Genomic DNA, 21,500 nt, shown 5'->3' on the forward strand with positions numbered 1-21,500 from the left:
TTTGTCAGGATTTACGTACTCTGAGGCTGGACGCTAATTAAATTGGACTTAAAGGGGCTGTTCCAGGCGAGTGATATGACATGATATTAAAAACGACGAGAGTGAGGTAGATATGCCGATTTATTCAAACCATATGCTTACCTGGAAATTTCGCCAAGTCGCAACATTAATATTTCGTAAATTAATGTTCAATTGCGATCCCTAAATTAACGCGCTAATTACAGTGCGCAAAAATAGCGTTCGCACAGCTATTGACTCGCCATCAATGTCATTTCTTATTGCACTTGATTATCAGTAAATAAATAAATTTTAATGACATCATCGATATCGTCTCAATGATAACAAAAAAATTCTGTATCGTTGCTTAATTTATATTGAAAAGTGTGTCTCGAGAAAAGAGCGATTCATGGCGAAGCAACGGCATACGAATACCTTCTTTGTCGCGTATAAATATTTATTTAACACAAAAAAACGCTACGAAGGAAAAAATTAAATAACAAAAGCATCCGGCGCAAATTGAAACGGCGCCATAAGTACGAATAACAAAAGCTTTTTTTTTCCTAATAAACAAATCCTAAGAAAGTAAGAAATGCACAAGAATTTCCGTCGTGACGAATGAACGTCGCTTCCGTATCAATTTGTTTAATGAGGCGTAAAAATGCGCTAATAATCGACGATACAATCCATCCTCGTATACTTACAGCAAGCAATCAGCAACATTCGAGCTCCGTAACAATAATGAGGAATAATAATGATAATAATAATCATAATTGTCATCCATAATAATCATAATGATAATAATCGTAATAATCATTATCATCATTTTCATTAACGATATGTTAGCCTAATCCGTATAAACACAGCGACATCGAAACATCATTTATATTATGTGTAGAAATTAATTCATATTTGTGTATATAACATACATATATATATAATATATATATAAAACATTTGCAAAAAAATCACAGTTACTTAAAACATCTTATCCTCCCACTTTCTTTCTTACAATTTCTCTCTCTCTCTCTCTCTCTCTCTCTCTCTCACACGCGCGCGCGCGCGCGCGCACACACACACACCCTTTCTCTCACTCGCATTCTTTTCCTCTCTTGCATTTCACTCTTTCTCTCTTTCTTTCATGCACACGTTCTTTTCTCACACCGATTTATAATCGACGTATCGACGGGAATAATCACCCATATTCAATTATCAAATTACTAATCGGTTAAATAAAAAGAATGTCGCAGCCGATTTTCGCAGGACTCTCTTCGCGCTCTTTCCGCAAGATTCATTTGTAAGATTCGCTTCGCAATTAACTGAATAATTATTGTTCCTAAGCTCCAATCTAGTGAAATTTGAATTTCAATTTCCTAATAATTCGCAATGCGTTAATTAAGTAATCGTTCGATTGCTAATTAGCGAATTCTTAATTTTTTAACAATCTCTCACGATCAATTACCAATTCGATTAAGATTCTACAAGAAACGAGCTTCCTTCCACATTTAAATGACTCCAGCGTTTGCAAGAATTAAATCAGTTGCTTATCAGTTGCTTCTGTAATGTATAGCTCGATAATGATTCCGATCGGGCATGAAAATATTTTTCGTGGAAGAAAATCGAGGCAGTGGCACAATGTCGGTATAACAATAACCAGAAATTCTTAAGTACTATAAACAGCTTTGCAATATCATTATCGTTTTAGGATTAAAACAATTATCCGATGAATTACGTTGATTTCTTTCTTCTGCAATGAAATTCGCGATGCGCTCGACGTAATCGGGAAATTGTTTTGTTTGTAATACAATTCAGCATTTTACTCGTCAATATCGGAGTTGTAAAAATGATTGAATAACTCGTTTAATAATAAAGTTCAACCTTCAAAATTTTCTGTCTGAAACTACAAGTTGTAAACTCTTGATTATTTCATATATTCCCTTTAAAAAACTCCGGTTGTGTAATTAATTAATGCTTTCAGGAATGCAAATTCAGCTAAGCTGTTACAAAGTCGCTTCATCATTATCGTTGCTCGAAGATCAAACGATCGATTGTTTAATTACACGGCAGTGTTGGCACAAAGCGTAAATATTGGCTGTCTTTGTCTCAGAAGAATGAAAATTCATATTTAAATACAGTCCTAAGCACACACACACAGGCGTTTTTCGTCCAGCTCGATCCGCGACTCGAATCACTATGGCGGCTATCGAAAATTATTTATAACTATTACCAATAATTCATAATCCCTCAAACAATATTTGGTGCTTTTTCCGTGTTGAAAAAAGCAAAAAACGCGCCGTAGACAAAAATCAAAGATATGTATGTAAATATATAATTTGATTTTTTTATCTATATATATTAATTCTAAAAAATATACCATTTAATAAACGTATAATTATCATTATTTAAAAAATAAACTTTATAGTATTACTATAATAATATATATTATAATAATATATATTATCAATATTATTATAATAATAAAATTATAATAATGTATAGTCTGAGATATAATCCGTGCATTTTCCGATAATTAATTAAAATATAATTATCAATTTTGGATAATTGCGAGCCACATCGCCTGAGAGACGCTTGAGAGATTAATCAAAAACGAACCTCACAGTGAGTACTTACGATTAATCTAGAGATATCTAGGGTAAGACTTTTACGTGCTACCATCCGCTTGGTAAGCCGAGGACAGAAAAGCCAGTGACGATGGCAGTAAAGTTCGCGACGCGGTTCGTCGAGAGTCAGTCGATCACGCAGACATTGACCGCCTTTGTCGAAGAATAAAAATTTGCATTTAAATGCGATTCTATCGCGGGATCCAAAGGTCTCACGATCGAAAAGTATATTATGAATCGAGAGGATTCGAATTACGTGACGATGTAATTCAAATATATTACACTGTTGGAGCGTGAGAGCGTTACAATCTTACGAGAGAGAATCTATTCGAGGCATCGCTGGATTTAAAAATACAATTTCCTAGAAATATTAGCAATCGAAATCCAAAGATGTCGTAAACAATTTTTTACAAATTAAAAGAACAACACAAATTTAGGCTCTAGAAACTCGAATATCGATTCAACATCAACAACCGGTTAGATAAATGTTTACTCCTTTTAGGAATGTAATTAAACCCGCGATGCAGTACGAAATGAGGAAGTGTCAGTCGAGGATAGTTAATCGGATCTGTCGGTACGCGACTGGCTCTGAACGATCGATCGCGAGACAAATGGCTGACAGAACATCGATCAGTAACTATTTCATTAGCGCTAAGGGGTATGTACAAAATTTCATATGTTACACGACAATTCCGATCCGTCGTTAATTCAAGCGCTCGTGGAAAGTCAGTGTTGACCCGCACATGTGACGCAAGTGCGTTATCTCTCCGGGGATTTTATCGTTATCGTCAGCAATAATTATCATTACAATAACATAGCGTATGTTAAAAAATCAGGAAACTCGGAAGATATATGAAATCCATATAAATCTCGAAACATCAAAATGATAACTTGAGAGCAATTATCCAAATCTAAGAATTTCAAGCGTTTAAATTTATCACATAAGCCACAGATTATATCCGCAAAATAAAAAAATCATAGTAAATGAATAAGATTCGAAAGAAAAAGTGTAAATCGATAAAAAAAAAAGTCAGAGTTGTCATCGAATATCGATCGACACTTTCTTGCCGTGAGCGCTACAATTATCACATCGACGGATGCTCGGCAGTAAGGAATGGTTGTTGGAGAACTTCCCTTAAGAGAGGACGTTTACCTCGCGGGGCGAACCGCAGACGTTCAACACGCTGCTGGTCGAGTTAGGCGTGATCTGACTTCGGGCCTCGTTCTGGGCTTGCCGTATCGCCTCCTTGTATGGGCCGCGTTTCTTCTTGTTGTACCGCGTCTGAAGTTAAAATTACAGTTATTATCAACGAAATATCGGAAGTTTACGATCAGAAATGATCAGAATATATTCTACATTATGTCTCTTTCTCCGAATTTTCTGTGTAAACAACTGTATTTATTTAAATGAGCATACTTTGAATGTTTCCAGGAAGGGACTCAGTTGATCACAGGACATCAGCGAACTCGTCGACGATCCGTACCAAGCCACGTGAGCTTGCGGACCTGAGGAGGTCCCGTCCTCCTTGCAGGACACCGTGATGCTTAATACCTGTATGCGACAAGGTGAAAGAAATCGTTATTTATTATATTAGACGTATAGAAGTAAGCGTAATTTTTAGAAACAGCTTGTACATACCTTGCCGGGCCACCAGGGAAAGCCATGAATCTTGCCCCAAACAACGTCACCCACGTCCATCCGCCTACCGTTGGCCGTGAGACAATGCGCTACGGGAGTGGCAGCTAGGCGCATGACCAGAGGGTGCGACTGATGCGGCGGGAAATCCGGCGCGGTTTCGTGTTCCGGTTCGTGTTCGCTCAGCTCGTCGCTGCTACCGCCGGAGCTCTTACAGCCGGAGGACGCGTTGCTCACAGGATAGTCACAACGCGCGTACGCGTTCGTGTTCAGTCTCTTCAAGGATATCGACAACTTTTGCTTCAGGCACTGTTCCTTGATCGCTCTGTACTCGCCACCGTCCGGCAGAACGTTCCAGTTCTGCTGCGACTGTTCTGCAGAATCCAAACAAGAAGACTGCGGCTGATCGGACTGAGGCTGTTCCTGCTGTTGCTGCTGCTGCTGCTGTTGTTGTTGTTGAGGTTGAGGTTGTGGTTGTGGTGGTTGTTGCTGCTGCTGTTGCTTGTATTTTCGACCCTCCTTATGCTTCTTTTTGTGCTTTGCTTTATGCTTCCGTCGATGGAAGGAAAGCGGGTCGAACGTTGAATTGTATCTATATAGATCGAAATGATGAATCAGTAAAATTAGTCATTGTTGATAAAGAATCTTTATCTCACTGGAAAACTTGTTAACTGTGTGACTATTATGTAATTCCCATTTTTTGTAATAAAATAATTTTTTTTTAATATTATAAATTAATTAGAAGAATAAAATCGTGATATGTTTTAAGGCTGAAAAATATCCATAAGTGAAACCAACTGCGCGAGTTGCGGGTCTTCGGATTTATGTAATTTTTGCATTCGTCATGCGACGTCTTACCTCGGCGATCCGTTGCAAGGTGACCTCGCTGGTGACACTCCGCCCAGCAATTTTCTTCTGGCCTCCTTCTTGGCCTTTTTTAAAGCCCGTTTCGCCGCCTTCGCGCTGGCGTCCTTCACCACACCGCCCTGTTTCTGAGGATCCACTTGTTCCTGTCCGTCCTCCTCACCCTCGTAATCGTTGCCGAAGGACCTAGGCAGCTCCAGGGGATCTCTCTCTTGCTGGGCGTCGTCGGCATCGTCTGTCTCCTGCTCGTACGCGTCAGGATCCTGAGGTTTCGCCGGTATCTTGAGAACTGTCCCTTCACCCTGCGCACCAAACGAGATCTTGATCACCGGCGTGGTCCGGGCGGTCCTCGTGGGGTCCTCGAACACCGATTCGTCCCAAAGATCCTCCATCGAGCCCACCGAGCGCTTCTTCCTTGGCACTCTGCCGGCTCTCAGTCTCATCGTCGAGTCCGCGGCTGCAAAGGTTTTCTTGTCCTCCTCCTCGGGAACTTTCGCACTCTCCACTGATGAACTGCTGAGCCTTCTCGGTGTAGCGCAATACGCCATCGAAGAATTGCTGTCGCAGTCGGCGGTGGATTCCACCCGCGACGACGCCAGTACGTTTCTCGATGACGTCTCTTCATTTTCAACAGACCATTGCGAGATCGCGCTCGACGCGACCTTCATTTTATCTGAAACAAGACAGTCTTTAGTGCGAGAAACTACGTGAATAACAATTTAGCGAAAATCTTAACTTGTCACGTTCAGAAATTGGATAGCTCAGTAAGCACTTATTTATTTTTAGAAAAGATTAAATTCAGCTTGAACAAATTTTCTCACACAACTTGAAAATTTATGTGCTCTATGTACAGAAAAATTTAGTACAAAGTTAACAAAATTTAAGGAAAAAATTGTAAATTTGCTTTTAAAAATCAATTATAATGTATAATATCAATGAACTATTTTTGTATTGTATAATTTTTTCGTACGTAATAATTTATTTCGTAAAAGAATTTATAATATCGAAGCATGATTGGCGATAAAACATCACAGAAAAACTTTATTTTCGAACTTTGCTTTCAATTACGCAACCAACTATGATTTTAATAAATGCTTTGTATAATTATGTATAATCTACGTTTTTTTAATCTTCCACGTGTCTAATATGTAATAACTCATTAACATTATCTACGCTCGTAAAAGAAAAAAACTGCACACATTGCAGAAACATTATTGTTGAAAAAAATTTCGAAGAGCTAAACACAATTATTATAACTTTTTCTCGCAATATTGGCTTGTAGCGTGAAAGAAATCATAGTTGCTAACAACTGCTGTTTGAGTTTAAACTTTCCTAGTTTTTGCGGCAGTTACATCACGAGAAGTGCAACAAGCAATAAAAATTAAGATACCGGATAATTGACCGGAGCCCTGCATCGCGTTGCTGATCTCGTTAGGCTGCAATCTCGACAACTTCGGGATCAGCGACGCGCCAAGTTTCGACGAGTCCGGACTCGAAGTTGCCGTCTTCGTCGCCGCTTGATTGGATGCCGAGTTCTCCGTCTGACACTCCGAAAGCAACGTCCGCTGAGCTTTCTGCGGTTGCTGGGCGCAACGTCTGTCGCTTCTTCTCAAAACCAGCTAGCAAAATTGCAAAATAAAGATTGTTATTTTCTCAGTAAATACGTTATATATATATAATAATTTAGATATAGAAATCTAACATACAACAATCTTGATAAGATCGGCTCAGTATTACCGAAAACAGTCGCTTATCAGAATCTAGAAGCCTTATCAGAGAATATAGACTCATAGTCCATGTTATTAGGCTTATCGAAAGTTTGCGAGAGTTCTAAATTTCTTCGTTATAAATTTTTGTCAACTTAAAAGAAGCCTCGAGTTTTTAAATTTTTAAATTATTATTATAAAACTTCTCATCATTGAAGAAAAAACCTTTAAAGAAAATTACGTTGAACAATCGATAAGACACCGTGTATTATAATTCCTAGCAACATTTGTAATACCTGCGATTGTTGTTGTTGTGGCTGCTGCACGTCTTCATGCTTTCGTTTCTTGCTGACGTCAACGTTCTCGCTATTCTCGTTGCAGATCGATCGGCATTTGCTGCACAGCACCTGGCGGGGCCTCAGTCTCACTGTGGGCCTCGCGTTCTTATACCTGGCGGGCGGATTGATGCTCCTGCGGAGGTCGACCTTGGGAACTACGGTGGTCGTCGACGCCGACGACGCGATTTTCCGCTCCTGGAAGTAGCTGAATCGCGTCGCGATCGTCGCCAACTTGTCGCCATCGGGATCCGGCACCGGTTCCGGAGGCTGGACACCCCAAGGAAGGCCTCTACGACAAAATAAGTGACATCGTGTTATTTTAATAACATCTCAGAATAATCTCTGAGACGTTTAAAAGATCAGAACGATTTCTCGAGATGTCTTCGACATTTGTACTGTTTCGAATATTTTATTCATTTAAAATTGTAAAATCTTAATATGACAAATGTGAAGAATTTCTTGAGAGAATTAGTTAAAATTGCTTATTTAATCAAGTTCCTATTCGCGTAGCGATAGATTCATTTATATTGTAGAAAATAATTCAAGTGAAAGTCAAAAAACTCGCATTCCTTTATAAGAGCAGCAGATAGTATAATATTAATTCCAGATCTTCTATACCAAATCTGTGCCTCAAAGAATTCTTCGACTTTCCTTTCTCTCTATTTTTATTCAGAAGAATTACATCGTTGATGCAATGCATAAACTCTTTGAGTTAGTGCATTAGATTTCTAGCGTTAAAAGTGACAAGAATCTTATTTTCTGAATTTTGGAGATCGAACTCGTGAAGCTCTCTGAATTTTCTCGACTTTAAAACTAACGTCTCTCTCAAATGTCTTGATAGGTAAATTAGACCACTGCTCTGCGGAAGCCATCGGCAAAAATCGCCGCAAAATGAGAATGGCTGAGCGAAAGATTGGGCAACGCTTTCGGGTATGCTTCGCCGGCTTCTCGTGCACCGACAACGCGGCCATGTCATGGTATTGATTCGAGAGAGGAGCGTACAATGAGCGACAGCCCTGACGGTATATCCATTAATATTTTCTGGGTCCCGATATCAGACAGACCCTCGAAATTCCGAGTCAGCCCGGGAGCGAGGGGGAGAAAAATGGCCGGGAGGGAATATCGAGAGCAGGCAGATTCGCCACGACGTGAAAATGATTATGATGGAACTGATAAATCAAGGAGATCTCCATGCTATCGCCACTTGTTCAATTTGCAACGAATTCGTAACGAAGATCCAGGTATAAATATATTAATTTCAAGATTATCAATCTTTCCTTGTTTCCTTTAATTTTAATATAGATTCGTTTGGCTTGGATTCAGTTTAATTTAAATATAAGAAAGTATATATAATAATGTAAGCTTAGACTTCAGCCAAGCTTCCAGTTATCAAAGCAAAATTCTGTTAATCTTCGACTGGGCGTAATTAAATTCTACTTTATTTTCCAGGCGTTCTCGGAATTATCGTTTTAAAAACAACTGTAACAACAGGCTCATTTCTTAAGTTAATAAAGCAGACGGTTAACGTGGACGACAGCGTGGTATACGCGGCTGTTTCTCCGCTTTGTGTCCACGCACACATCCGCAGTTTCGACCCGCAAATGGTGGCGTTCTCAGAGACCTCGACGATATTCCCTTTGTTCCTGACGAACACGAGACCACTATATTAGGGGTTCTCAACCTTGGATCTCGCGCGAGCTGCACAGCTGAAGCCTGTTTTGGCTCGGCGAGAAGATCAATAAATACCGTTCCTCAATCTAATAAATTCATGTCCTTGGACTGTCATCTACTAATTTAGTCATCGATCTGCAGTTTGAATGCGAATTTAATGGTATTTAACGAGGTAATAAAAATTCCATAAAAATACTGCTTCAATAAAAATTCCATTAAGGCAAAATCCGCTTAAAATTAGCGGAAGGACATGTTAAGGAAATGGACTGGTGACTTGATTCTCTATAATTGATATAAATATCGTTCTACATTTTTCAAAACATTTTTCAGGAAACTTTTTTAGAAGATAATCCTGGTAATGATCTGTCTGAAAAGAAAGCTTCAAAGTTACACGAGTCTCCTGCACAAATCTGCTCGGAAATTAACTTAATCCGATGAGTGCAAATATTTCATCAACGTCTTTCGATGAAAATTCTCTGTAAGTTAATTCTGGTATCACAATTTCATCTTTCTAGAATAAGATAAGAATATCGAATTACAGGAAAAGATATGGGAACCTCTACCGCACCATACCGTCGTGCACAACGTGACACAAGCCAGGCCTGGTTGGTCGGTGGCCCCGACTAGCACTCAGTGCCGTAAACAGCAATATTGCTTCGCCGCCTGTATTGCTTATCTATCTGCTATCCCGTCCGACTCAGTAAAATTTGACAACGTATATCATAACGCAATAGACATGAAAAAATAGTTCAGCAATAGGGAAGGGATACAATGTATTTCAGGTATTGCCGATTGGTCTGAAGACAACACGACGATTCTAGCACGACGATAAATACAAAAGGATAATAAGCAACAAATACGAGAAATATAATAATAATAGCAATATAAACATTGCTTTACATTGATTGTCAAAACTAAACCTTTCAAAAAATTCTTTCAGAAATGAATCTTGGGATGAATGAATCTTTCTAGAAACGAGAAAGGACTTTCTCTCCGGGATAATTTATTTCCCAAAACAAGATATATTACTGATTGGGCTTTAAACAACCCTCTCACCCCTGCTTACAGCCCTGCCACCGTGGTTGTGCAATTGCGACACGACGCGGCCATTGGCCGGCTGGCTTGGACAAGAAAACCCAGGACGGGGGGTAAGAAAACGGGCAACAGCTGTTCGGTCGTGGCGATGAGCCCAGCTCTGAACTCACGGGGCAACTAACCCCGGTTGCAAGAAAAACGCTGAGAAAAACGACAACTGTTTAAGTGAAAAAAAGACCAGCGAACAAAATTGCCATTCGGATGTAGCCGCACGAAAGCTCCATACGGCGGAAATCGAAATCGGTGCGATTTCGAGGCTGTTAGAATTAACGATTTCCATAACAGTTCAATTGAATAAATTGGATAATTGCGTGGTATCGAGCGAAAATAAGTTGACCCGCCCCGCGGTACATAAATTTTCAACAAATTTAACTTGATATTCGGCCTAATTATACTCAATTCGATTAATAATGCAGAAATTCAACTAACAATTGCAGTTGGCAAAAAAATTCGATTTATAGTATCAGAATAAATTTAATTTCAAGTTCCACATTACCATCTCGACTGTACGTAGAACTTGTTTTGCAAAAGTTCGCGGATTAACTCATGTTTGCATAATATTGTTCGCACATACACATTACGCGCACATGCACAGAGTACAACGACTACTTAGTTGATTTCCTAATAATCGAAACGACCACACTCGTATTAGAGAAATGAGCAACGACTATATATCGCCAAGGTGGCGTTTACTATACGAGACCATGAGTCACCACGAGGTCTTTTTAGCGTGTACTGGGTGACTCGGAACTTTCATTGTCTTCTTACCAGCATATTTTTCTCAACTATCAAAAGTTCACTTTGCCTCAATAAAAATTTAAAAAATGGAAGTTCTGTTAAATATTTTCATCGTTTATACGTTTGTTATCGCATATATCTCTATATCTACGTATTTCAGATAAAGACTGCTTTCAATTTAAAGATAATTTAATCTTGCCCTGCCACTTGGTTGCAACGATATCGTGTGAAGAGAATCACAATAATTGATAGTCTTCCGGTCAACCATTGTAAAAGAAATTTCCATTGCAAGCTGTCTGAAGAATTTGCAATCGGGAGAAAGCGTGTGACTTGCGAGACACCGTATATATGCAAATATATACATACGTAAGAAAAATGGATAAAAAAATGAATAAAAAACATAATATATCTATCATCTACGAATCATTACATGAAATTTGTGCGATATTCCCCGCCCACTTTATGGCTAACGTTAACAAATATAATTTCTACATTGTTCGAAAAATTTACAGATAAGTTATCAGAATTATCGGCGCTCTTTTTCGGGACTTGCTTACGTTTCGAACGAGATGAGATATTTCACGCCAAGTTGGCATAAGTGCGCTAGCGTGGAAGCGACGGGCGTAGCGCGCCGTCGGACAGCGTCGCACCGAGTCAGTCAAATTCTATGGCAGCTTGAACCTTGAATTCTAGCAATCAAATATCTCAACTTCCAATACTTATCTTGATACAAAAGCCTAAATCTTAAAGTTTGAAGTTTTCTATAGAAATTTGAGCTCGGACGCGTACAGCTTTCGAAAGATTTGGATCGATAAAAAAACAATAGGAAACAATAAAAAGCTTAACTCCATTAAAACTGAAAGTTATACTTTAAAAAAAAATTTCTAAATTTTCAGAAGTAATTATTATCTTCAACACTCTTTCGCATCATTCTTTCAGCGAATTAAAACGACATCCTGCTTATGTAACAAAATTTTTGAGGAAGTAGATTTACATCGCTAAATTGCAAATTTTTGTAGAATAAATTTAAAAGATTTCCTTCTTAACGATGTTTAGATTTCGCTTGATGAATGAAATGGATCGGTTAGGCTCAGAAGATTCTTGAATTGAAAAGTTAAAAGTTGCCACACTGAGAAAGCCGACGGAACTTTTGCAATCGTCTAATTTTAGACTTATTATATAACGACTCCTTGGATCCTGATGCTGTCAAACGTTCGGAATACTTCTATATACCTGAGCTTTTAACTTCGCATCTAAACAATTCAAGTTGAGTTGAATTTTGATAAGCTATTATGCGGCTGATAGACTTCTTATAACACTGAAATGTTACATTGTACATAATTCATTCTGCTGGATCCTGACCTTTGTTTACTATTCTACACTTTAGTCTTCGCGTACGGCGATCCTGAAATCTTAGAATTCTTAGATCCTCGTGTTGTAAAGTATCATTATAGAGATCTTCTTTCTTACAGCAATGTAATTTGTAAGAAATTTCTCGAATTCTCAAGTCCTCGAATATCTGAATTTTAAAGTTTCAGATTCTTCGCTTCCTGCGTTAAAATTTCAGGATCGTTATAAAGAATATGAAAATAAACTCTACATTATTCGCGAAACAACATCATTAACGTTCATCTTCTTTACGCAATCGTCAATTTCTTCTTAAACAGAACTACAACTATCCAAAAAAACAACATGAATCAACTAGTTTTCGAGGATTTATACCTGGAAGTTTTAGAAAGCGTATCCTAGGATACTGAAGTACCTACACCAAGCAAGGAGAACAACAACCCACACAAGAAGAGAGAACAGAGCCTAGTCATTATCATCCGCTACATCGAACGATTGTTTCTTTGTTCTATAATCTTGATGATGAAAAAACTTTAGTAATCCAAAAATTTTCGATTCCTCTCTGGATTTCTATTCAGACGCGTATTCTACAGTTTCTCGAAATCACACATGACTGAAGAAATTAACGAACAGTACGTGGCTTAGTCATCTCAACATGTTCATTAAACATTCCATTAAGCATTCGTCACTCAGCCATTAGCGGCTGAAGTGCTTTCGAACCGGCCAATCCCCCAAAAAAACACATGGAGATCTTCTCTTGATCTCGAGAATCCCATGCACAACTCTCGGAGAAATTCATAAACAATTTATAAACAAATCTGACTATCCATTCCACATTCGATTCATCAAGTACTAGCCTTCTCTATCCTGCAGGATCTGATTTTGAAAAATTATAGAACCGCCAAACCAATGAATCAGCTAATGTCTCAAGCACACCTTCGGTGCCCGGCCGTCGGAAACCGCCTCAGCGGATGAACATGTCTAAGCAAACGTTTTTGTTTCAAAGTCGCTAAGTGGTGAAGAAAATTAACATTTTGGCGACAGGACAAAAAGGTTTTGACAAGCACAATAAAATGGGAAAAAGAGGAAGATAGGACACAGCACGAGGTCTTTCCTTCATCGTTCTCTCTCTCTCTTTCTCTCTCTCTCTCTCTCTTTCTCTCTCTCTCTCTGCCTTAATCTTACCTTTTAGTGGCGTCGAGAAGCGCGCCTTGGAAGCACTTGGCGCCGTGGACGAAGGACACCACGAGGATATCGGGGAGCACGGATTCGACGGACACGAGGATCTTGTCGCCCGTGGCGAGCGCGAGGTGCGCGGACGGGACCTCCGCCGCCGCGGCCGCCATCTTGCCTCGAGTTTAGAGTTATTGCGAGCGAGCGTGCGAGCGAGCTGGTGGTGTGTAGTGTGGTGTGGGCTTTGCGCTTTCCGCTCCGCTCCGGTAACGACAGAACCGACCGAGAGCGGCGAGCGGCTCGTCTCGTATCGTCGTCCGTCTCGTGCGCTGCGCTGCGACGCACCCCCCCTCCTCGTTTTGATCTTTCTCTCTTTCTCCCTCGAAAGAGAAAGAAGCCTCTCTCTCCCACTCCTCTTTCTCTTTCTTCCTCCTCCCGCTATTTATCTCTTTCGCTCGCTCGCTCGAGCCGGATGACGTGAGGAACGACTGGCTGTGTGCGGCGGGCGGTGATGCTTTACGACGAGGGGATGGATGGGGAGCAGGATAAAATGTGGACGGCTAAAGGGGCGGCAACGGCAGGGGAGAGTGCACAGCCTGGCGGCTACACAGCTGGCCGTTCCACCATTCGTAGTGCACATGCGCCCGCTGGAGGCGGATTATCATACCAGGACACACACACGAGTTCAAAGGCCCTGGACTTAGTACTTTCATTCTGCAAATTAAAATATTATATCAGTGATATAATTTTCTTTCCGCAACTATATATCTATGTTCCCGTTTATTCAGTCTTCAATTCCGATCAGAAAATGAGCGATAATGCGAGATTAGATCGCGTTGAAACTGTCATGTTGCGAATATGACTTCGCGTAACTTTCCCATTGAGACGTACACTCGCCGGGGCCAGTAACGTAACAAAAGTCGCATCTCGTTGCCGTCATCGCATTTATTACCACACCTTCTGGTTTCGGCGCTCAGCTCAGCACTCGTCGGCGTCGAGACAGAGCGGCTGGGAACGGCCGCAGCTCCAGCGACAGCGTGCGTCGCACGGTAAGTGAGTGATGGATTGATGTTTTAATAAAGATGTGTTGCATAAGCGCTGCATGGATCGCGATGAATCGCGAGTGCAACGAGAGCCAGTCGTTTTTACTATTCCCGATTAACGTCCGATAGCGGCGAAATTCTTCTCCATTGTAACTGACGTTTGATGCAAAGGAACGACCGGTTAAATCACTTTTTGATTACCGGTGCAACCCCATCGAAAACTAGGTCGTTCTTTAACCGTGGCCACTCTGACAGCACAGGGTCGATATCGGCTGTAACCGAGTGCTGGAAGAGATAAGTGATATGCGAGAGAAGTGTTTGACATACGTGTAAAATGCGTACTCTCGGGGCGTGTAGTATGTTGACGACTGTTAAGCTGTGTTCACACCATGCGGCCTTCTAATTGACAGTTGGAACTGATATCACACTGACGTTTGCTAGATAACCGAAGGCGGAAATCCTGCTTTGATCGCTCCAAAAACTGAAATAAAACATTAGTGAGAAAAAGAATAGTAAAGCTTAAAAGAGAAGAGAAATTGATTTGTATTGAATTTTAATCAATGTTCAATTGATAACTAAACATAATTCTGAGAAACCAATAAATTTATACTTGTTTAATTAAATTAAATTACTCAATAGCGGAATAAAGGAGAAAGAAAATTCACTTACTGATTGCAACAATTTTCTACTGTGTTTTAATTCATGATTGAATCGGTGAAAGGCTGGGGTTTCGAACGTGTGTGACACGCTCGTGCGCAATCTCGACTTACATTCGAATGATTAGCACTACCTGACGCACGTGAATGGCATCGTGCTGATAATGTGCAACGGCGCTTATCTATCAATTCCAACGTGACGCTCCGAACAATTCAACGTCACTCCGACTTTCGCGGAATGTTGCTCTCTCATTTCGCATGCAACATGGTTACTCGTTAGATTTATGCATAATAAAAACTTCGGTCACCAATCTTTCCGGCTCCCTACAAAAGATATCTCAATTAGCAAAGTTCTTGAGGCAGCATGCAGATAATCGTTATCACACAACCATTGGAAATCTAAGAATCAAGATCCGTATCTTGTTGCAAGTGCAAATGCAATCTTTCGAGATTTTACGCTTGCATTCGCAGTTTGATTCTAGAAGGATCAACATCAAAATCTGATTTCTAATATTCATAAAAAGTACACAGTGCGATATAATCCTGCAAGAAGATTTTAATATTTTATTACTCAAATCATCTTTTGCCGGATTTTGGAAAACATTTTCTTATACATAAAAGCAAGTTCAAAATAATGTAAAATAATAAACTCGTCTTTTTCAAACTATATATATAAAGTGGACTAAACATTTCTAGATTATGATTTTAAAATTTTTGACGTATAAAAAGAAACAAAAACAAAAAAAAGCAAAAACATAGTCTTTAAGTCGGTTTAAAAATCACATCAGTGAATAGTGAAGAATTAACTCTTTAAATAATTTCACAGTTAGTTCTCTGTTAAATTCGTATCAATAAAAATTTGCATGAGTAAATATCTTTATCTTTTGTTCTACAATTGTTATCGCGTAGGTTCGAAAAAACATTACGTAACATCTTTGCAGTGACAAAGAACGGAAATTGCTTCGCGTATATTAAAAACGCTCAACCGCCGAGCACTATTTTCATGTGCAGAGCTCGCGCAATAAACTATAAATATATCTTCATTTGGTCGGACGTCTTGTAATATTACGAAGGTGCACGCGGTTTATGCGAAACATATGACCGTGTAAAGAGTTCATCGTACGATATAATCCAGTTCAAGTACACATTTTTTCTTAAAATATCTCATTCCCGCGCTTTGGAACATCTTGTATATTTTTATCGGACGTACGAATCGAATTAAACTTTCGCAATTTGTAAATGCAACAATTAAATAAACGGAAATATCGAATAAATATTGCTAAAAGTTAATTTTGTAATACCTTGCAATTTTAAAAGTTTGTCATTTTCGCAAAGTGTGTCTTTTATCTGTTTTGCGAATTATAATAATTCTGATTAGATCTGTGCCGGAAGAGCTTTTTAGTCAGGCGCGATGGCGAGTGAGAGACTGGACCTGGACAAGCCTTTGTGGGATCTTAACACCTTCGTCGGAAGATGGAAGTATTTCGCGTGGATGACCGACTTCCGTACCTGCGTCGTGCGCGAATCGGAGTTGATAGCTGCCAAAAATTTATGCGAGCAATATAGGTGATGATGAAATATGTATATCAATTTCATTTTCAAGTATGCATATCTTAAACCAGTAAATATCTTGTGCATATTTCAATAGAATTGCCACATTTTTGTCAGTCAGAAAATTTCTAACATTATCGACAATAATGTCAAACATTTCTATATAATATTTAATATATTTACTAATTTTTCAACTAATTGGGAATTTATAGAATTTATATTTAATTCGAAATTTTGTTCAAGATTTGTTATTAAAAAATAATGCAATACCTCATACTTTGTATTCGATGTCTTATATTACCGAATTACTTGAGAAGCGTTGTGCTTTGTAGACTTGGAAAGGAGCCAGCCGATACGACCAGGGAGCAAATTATCTATGCGAAGAAGCTATATGAGTCGGCCTTTCATCCTGACACCGGCGACCTGCAAAACGTCTTCGGCAGAATGTCTTTTCAGGTGCCGGGAGGAATGGCTATCACTGGTGCAATGCTTCAATTTTACAGGTATTTCGCAGGACACAATCCATTGATAAACCCATCTTTTCCTCCTACAATTAAAACATTTTTTTAATTATATCGATATCTTCAGAAAACTAGAAGCAAACAAAAAATATTTATGATTTATTCAATTTATTTTTCATTATAATTTTTAAAAAATATTAAATTTTTATATAACTATAATCTTCATCAAATAATATTTTTTTGTTAAACTTTCATAACTTTTCTCTTTATCGCAAGAACTTGACGAATATAATCTGCAACAAGTTGTTGTTTCTTTTTTAACATACGTTGATGATTTGATGTAGGACAACGCAAGCGGTAGTTTTCTGGCAATGGGTCAACCAGTCTTTTAACGCGCTCGTCAATTATACGAACAGAAACGCAAATAGTCCTGTAACCACCAATCAGCTTGGCGTAGCGTATATTAGCGCTACCGTTGCAGCGATGATAACAGCGATAGGATGTAAATCATTTTGGGAAAAGCGCGCGAGTCCTCTCATGGCTGTAAGACTTGCAAAGATAGAAAGCTACAGGGTGTTCCAGATCTTATATAAATTATACACAATTCGTTCGAACGTAATTTAGAATGGTTAAAGAAAAGCGTGAAAAGTTTAGTGTAAAATTGAATGCAATTCAAGTTTCTATTTTTGGAACACCCTATATATAGTTTAGAACAGAGTTCCTGAGAGACTCGTTTTAGATTACTGAAAACCTAATTCAAGAGGAAAAACAATTTTCAGAGGTACGTCCCGTTCGCCGCAGTGGCAGCCGCTAATTGCGCTAATATCCCTCTAATGAGGCAGAACGAAATCAATAATGGCGTGGATCTCATTGACGAAGACGGCAAAAAACTTACAAAATCGAAGGTAAAAAATCTCGTCATGTTACTATAAATCTACTTAATTTTAAAAACTAATTTATTCTATTAAATTGATCTCGTATAAGAAAATAATATCATGACTAAGAATAGCTGTCGCACTTTTATCTGTACTAGAATTTTGCAATAAACATTATAAATATTTTTAGCTTGCGGCTGTGAAAGGCATCAGTCAAGTAGTCATTTCGAGAATCGTCATGTGTGCACCCGGCATGCGTACGTACAGAATTTTTATTTGCTGCATCATTAAAAGATGAAACCATTTAACAAAACAATTAATTTCTGCAGTTATCTTACCGCCCATAATGGAAAGGTTGGAAAAATACGCGTGGATGCAACGAATTAGACCTTTGCACGGGCCGATGCAAATAATGATGTGCGGTGTTTCGTGAGTATCCTGTTCTTATCTTTATGCACCACTTGTCATTAAACTATTAGATTAATTACTTACTAAATCTTAATCCTTATAGGTTGTCGTTCATGGTGCCGACGGCGTGCGCATTGTTCCCGCAAAATTGGTAAATAATATTTCCACATTTTAATTCTCTCCTCTCTATTCTATTCTTGTTTTTCTATTTTATGGCATTGTTTTTCCACGCAGCTCCATCAAGGCGACCACTCTGCAGCGCTGGGAACCAGAAAATTACGAGTTGTTGAAGAAAAACTGCGAAGACGGCAAACTGCCGACATATTTGTATTTTAACAAGGGATTATAATGTACTTAACACACGCAAGGGGGTATATAAAAAATTCTAATGTTATGAAAGTCTCTTAAATAAGCGCTAATTCCATCCTTTGTAAATGTTGTTGTTTCAAATGATGCACACGCATGGCAAACTCTTCTGCGGGATCAGAGGCGAAGCCATGTAAATATAATCGTTGTTAAAAATTAGAGTCAATTATTACAATAGGACCCTCCCGAGTTTTTCGTTAAAAATTTACATTCTTTGACGTGATTTGAAATACATCATTTTGAATAACACCGCGCCATGATTAAAATAGCACTGTTAGAAATTAGAATTAAGTCACAAAACGTAATATTCACTGAGTGATGAAATAAAATTCCATCGACACGCTAAAATGTGTGAGAAATCGAGAGCCGCGATACAATAGGAATTATAAGTGAGAAGAATGAAACGTTGACAATACAAGTGCTTTACTACAGTAGTCTAATCACATAAAGCAATAATTTCCTTTCAACACTCAATGATTCCTCTCAAGCATTTTAACGTTAATTATTAAGTTTTATATGTTTTAAATGTCGTAAAATTGTTTTTTTGCAAAATAACATTAGAATATCACTTGATATGATTGTTGATATTGTTTACCTTGCATTTAAGAAATCTGTAAACGATAAAAATGCTGCCATAAATAATTATATTAGCGACAACAAACTTTGCTACACAATTAAAAATGTAGTAATATATATAAACAATGTTAATAAACGTTGATAAATAATTAAGAAGCAATTATTTCACCCTGACGCAGCCTTTCAGAAACTCAAAAATTTTAGAAATTAAACGAAGAGTCTAACAATTCAATCAAATACGAATTTTATTTATCGACTACAATCCTTTGTTATAATAAACTTTATCTGGATGTTTACGTTTGCCCATTCTCTCTCGAAATATTTTATATTCTTCTGGATATATCTTCAACCATTTTGGTTTCATTGAACTTAATGGGGAAAAACGTATTAATATATTAATTTTTTCTTTAAAGAATTATTTCTTTTATCCAGAAATTCTCAGAATTAATTCAAATTTGCTTACTTTTCCTGCGGATAAATGGCGAGCGCCGAAGGAATCATGACCAACAAACTGCATAAAGAAAAATTGTATTGCAACTTTCGCTTTATCTTTAATTTATGTTATTCTTTTTTGTCGTCAATGTTAGAACTTAAAGTCGTGGACGATGCAACAGGTTGCATCGTGCAGTATCTATTCAACATCGATTTGCATGTTCTACACAATTGCACAAATCGATGTTGCGCTATATGTTTCCCAACATGTGTTTACTACCATCATCTTTGTGCAAATTTATGCAATGATGTCAACGGAAATATCTAAAAGTATAAAAAATTACCAGAGCGTTAACAAGCCGAGCTCGAAAGGAAAAGTGATCCACGGACGGGCTTGGTAGAAGCAATACGCTCGCATCCGTTGTGTGATGACTGGAATCATTAGCATTCCTGGCGCAGCCATTATTATCCTGGTGATGATGCATTCGGAGATACCTTTGACGGCAGCCACCTGCGACTTCATAATGCACCCTTCATCGCCGTTCTTGGCGAATATAGGAACACCGCGTGCGATCTCCCGTTGCCTCATGATGGGAAGATTTACAATGTTACCGGTGGCCACTGCACAGAACGGAACAAACCTCTGCAAGAAAACATTTATTAAACTATTAGTCCAAAATTGAAAATTTTTCTTGAATATCTAGAATTTTACAATTTGTAAATTTAAACAAATTTATTAATACACCACTTTAAATATATTAAAAAATTATGGCATTTTTTAATGACACTTTCTAGATCTTTGTGTCCTCTCATTAAACTATAGGACAAAAAAACAGTTTAGAACAAATAAATTAACTGCAAAAAGGGTTCCTCTGCCTGCAAAGACTTTCCTGAAACCCAAAGCAGCCGCGCAACTCGCTGTGGTGGCGAATATGAAGGCTTGCTGGATTACATTGGTATCCTCTGTTTCGTCGCTCATCGCGTTTCGATTGGTGTAATTGACAAACGCGTTGAAGCTTTGATTAATCAATTGACATGTAATCACACTGAAGGCAGATCTAATAAAAATATACATTTGATAAATAGAATTGAAAGCAATTGAGGAAAATTTTAATGTAGGAAATAATTATTTGTTATTTGCAGAAAATCAACTTGTAAAAAGTCAACATGGCTGCAGTAAGAGCAATGCAACCAGGTAGCTGAAAGGACATTCTGCCAACAACATGCATGAGCTCGTCATTGTCGGGATGGAAGGCACTATCTTTCAGTTTCTTAGCATAGATTATGTCCTTTCTCTGCAAGCCCTCCGGCTCTTTTCCTAGTCTAATTAAAATGACATATTGTTCATTTATTTTTAATTATCCTATAAAAAAACCTGCTACCTGTATAATTAAAGTGCCAATCAAATTAAGTCAGGTATATTAAAAATTTTATTGTTGCAACTCACTTATAATCCTCGCAGAGCTTTTTCGCTTCCCACAATTTGCTCTCCGGCACAAGTATTGTGCGACAGTCGGTGATGAAAGCGTAATGCATCCATCTTCCAAAATACGTGTTTTGGTTCCAAAGTGGTTTGTCGACATCGATTCTGTCTTCAGACTTACTTCCAGGATTACCTTTCACCATTGTCAGTAATTAATTGTCCTGTAATTAATTACCTCTTCTATTATTCAACGATTAAAACTTACGATTAAAAACATACAAAAATGTATGTATATAAAGATGATCATTACATAAATGCAGACGTGGTCTTCTCCAATATCAATTTCCGACAATGTTACGCGGACTTAATTTGAAACAAAGTAGAGTGAGATTATAAACGGAAAACGCGTGATAATATTGACAAAGTTTCACATTTTTTGCTTCATAATGTTCATCTAATCTAATGCAAATGATACTTTGACCGTTACAATATTGAAAAGTACACCGTGAACTCATGCCCGAAT

General features: G+C 38.3%; 3 protein-coding genes and 1 long non-coding RNA gene across 7 annotated transcripts; 2 read left to right on the forward strand and 2 right to left on the reverse strand.

Annotated features, from left to right (window-relative positions):
* Window positions 1–102: 102 nt before the first annotated feature.
* On the reverse strand, window positions 103–13,359 carry LOC105675737 (PWWP domain-containing protein 2B-like). Its single transcript, XM_012373091.2, has 7 exons — window positions 13,199–13,359; window positions 7,121–7,451; window positions 6,509–6,737; window positions 5,113–5,791; window positions 4,258–4,846; window positions 4,036–4,170; window positions 103–3,900 (listed from the first exon to the last, which is right to left on the reverse strand). The coding sequence occupies exons 1-7, from the start codon at window positions 13,357–13,359 to the stop codon at window positions 3,754–3,756; spliced, it is 2,271 nt and encodes a 756-aa protein (XP_012228514.1). The 3' UTR covers window positions 103–3,753.
* On the forward strand, window positions 7,447–11,081 carry LOC105675745 (uncharacterized). 3 transcript variants are annotated; one of them, XR_001101307.2, is made up of 5 exons: window positions 7,447–8,403; window positions 8,612–9,005; window positions 9,164–9,311; window positions 9,375–9,615; window positions 9,774–11,081. It is a non-coding gene; the product is annotated as an uncharacterized lncRNA (long non-coding RNA). The 3 variants fall into 3 exon arrangements; XR_010891351.1 differs by having other exon boundaries at window positions 7,447–8,139; window positions 8,221–8,403; window positions 9,375–11,081; XR_001101306.2 differs by having other exon boundaries at window positions 9,375–11,081.
* Window positions 13,360–16,296: 2,937 nt separating the features above from the next.
* Window positions 16,297–18,694, forward strand: Sfxn2 (sideroflexin 2). The gene is made up of 8 exons (XM_012373100.2): window positions 16,297–16,451; window positions 16,769–16,939; window positions 17,242–17,440; window positions 17,677–17,802; window positions 17,963–18,029; window positions 18,102–18,201; window positions 18,284–18,331; window positions 18,415–18,694. Exons 1-8 carry the CDS (start codon window positions 16,297–16,299, stop codon window positions 18,527–18,529), a joined length of 981 nt encoding a protein of 326 aa, XP_012228523.1. The 3' UTR covers window positions 18,530–18,694.
* A 121-nt stretch (window positions 18,695–18,815) lies between these two features.
* On the reverse strand, window positions 18,816–21,491 carry LOC105675739 (sideroflexin-2-like). 2 transcript variants are annotated; one of them, XM_012373094.2, is made up of 7 exons: window positions 21,288–21,489; window positions 21,002–21,198; window positions 20,707–20,877; window positions 20,411–20,612; window positions 19,899–20,197; window positions 19,586–19,633; window positions 18,816–19,490 (listed from the first exon to the last, which is right to left on the reverse strand). In XM_012373094.2, exons 2-7 carry the CDS (start codon window positions 21,178–21,180, stop codon window positions 19,379–19,381), a joined length of 1,011 nt encoding a protein of 336 aa, XP_012228517.1. In that variant the 5' UTR covers window positions 21,181–21,198; window positions 21,288–21,489; the 3' UTR covers window positions 18,816–19,378. The 2 variants fall into 2 exon arrangements, with proteins under 2 accessions (XP_012228517.1, XP_067215999.1); XM_067359898.1 differs by lacking the exon at window positions 20,707–20,877 and having other exon boundaries at window positions 21,288–21,491.
* Between the last annotated feature and the right edge of the window lie 9 nt (window positions 21,492–21,500).

Source organism: Linepithema humile, chromosome 7 (genome assembly GCF_040581485.1).
Source record: "Linepithema humile isolate Giens D197 chromosome 7, Lhum_UNIL_v1.0, whole genome shotgun sequence".
Classification (NCBI taxonomy): Eukaryota; Metazoa; Arthropoda; class Insecta; order Hymenoptera; family Formicidae; genus Linepithema; species Linepithema humile.

What these genes read in the sequence shown, in the direction of transcription:
- Sfxn2 (XM_012373100.2), top strand. Translation starts at nt 16,297, where the DNA reads ATGGCGAGTGAGAGACTGGACCTGGACAAGCCTTTGTGGGATCTTAAC. An exon ending in AAAAACTTACAAAATCGAAG is followed by an intron (nt 17,803 to 17,962) that starts GTAAAAAATCTC and finishes AAATATTTTTAG; the next exon opens with CTTGCGGCTGTGAAAGGCAT. An exon ending in GCATTGTTCCCGCAAAATTG is followed by an intron (nt 18,332 to 18,414) that starts GTAAATAATATT and finishes TTTTCCACGCAG; the next exon opens with CTCCATCAAGGCGACCACTC.
- LOC105675737 (XM_012373091.2), bottom strand. Translation starts at nt 13,359, where the DNA reads ATGGCGGCCGCGGCGGCGGAGGTCCCGTCCGCGCACCTCGCGCTCGCC. An exon ending in CACAACAACAACAATCGCAG is followed by an intron (nt 6,738 to 7,120) that starts GTATTACAAATG and finishes CAATTTTGCTAG; the next exon opens with CTGGTTTTGAGAAGAAGCGA. An exon ending in CCTTGCAACGGATCGCCGAG is followed by an intron (nt 4,847 to 5,112) that starts GTAAGACGTCGC and finishes CGATCTATATAG; the next exon opens with ATACAATTCAACGTTCGACC.
- LOC105675739 (XM_012373094.2), bottom strand. Translation starts at nt 21,180, where the DNA reads ATGGTGAAAGGTAATCCTGGAAGTAAGTCTGAAGACAGAATCGATGTC. An exon ending in AAGCTCTGCGAGGATTATAA is followed by an intron (nt 20,878 to 21,001) that starts GTGAGTTGCAAC and finishes CATTTTAATTAG; the next exon opens with ACTAGGAAAAGAGCCGGAGG. An exon ending in GCCATTTATCCGCAGGAAAA is followed by an intron (nt 19,491 to 19,585) that starts GTAAGCAAATTT and finishes TTCCCCATTAAG; the next exon opens with TTCAATGAAACCAAAATGGT.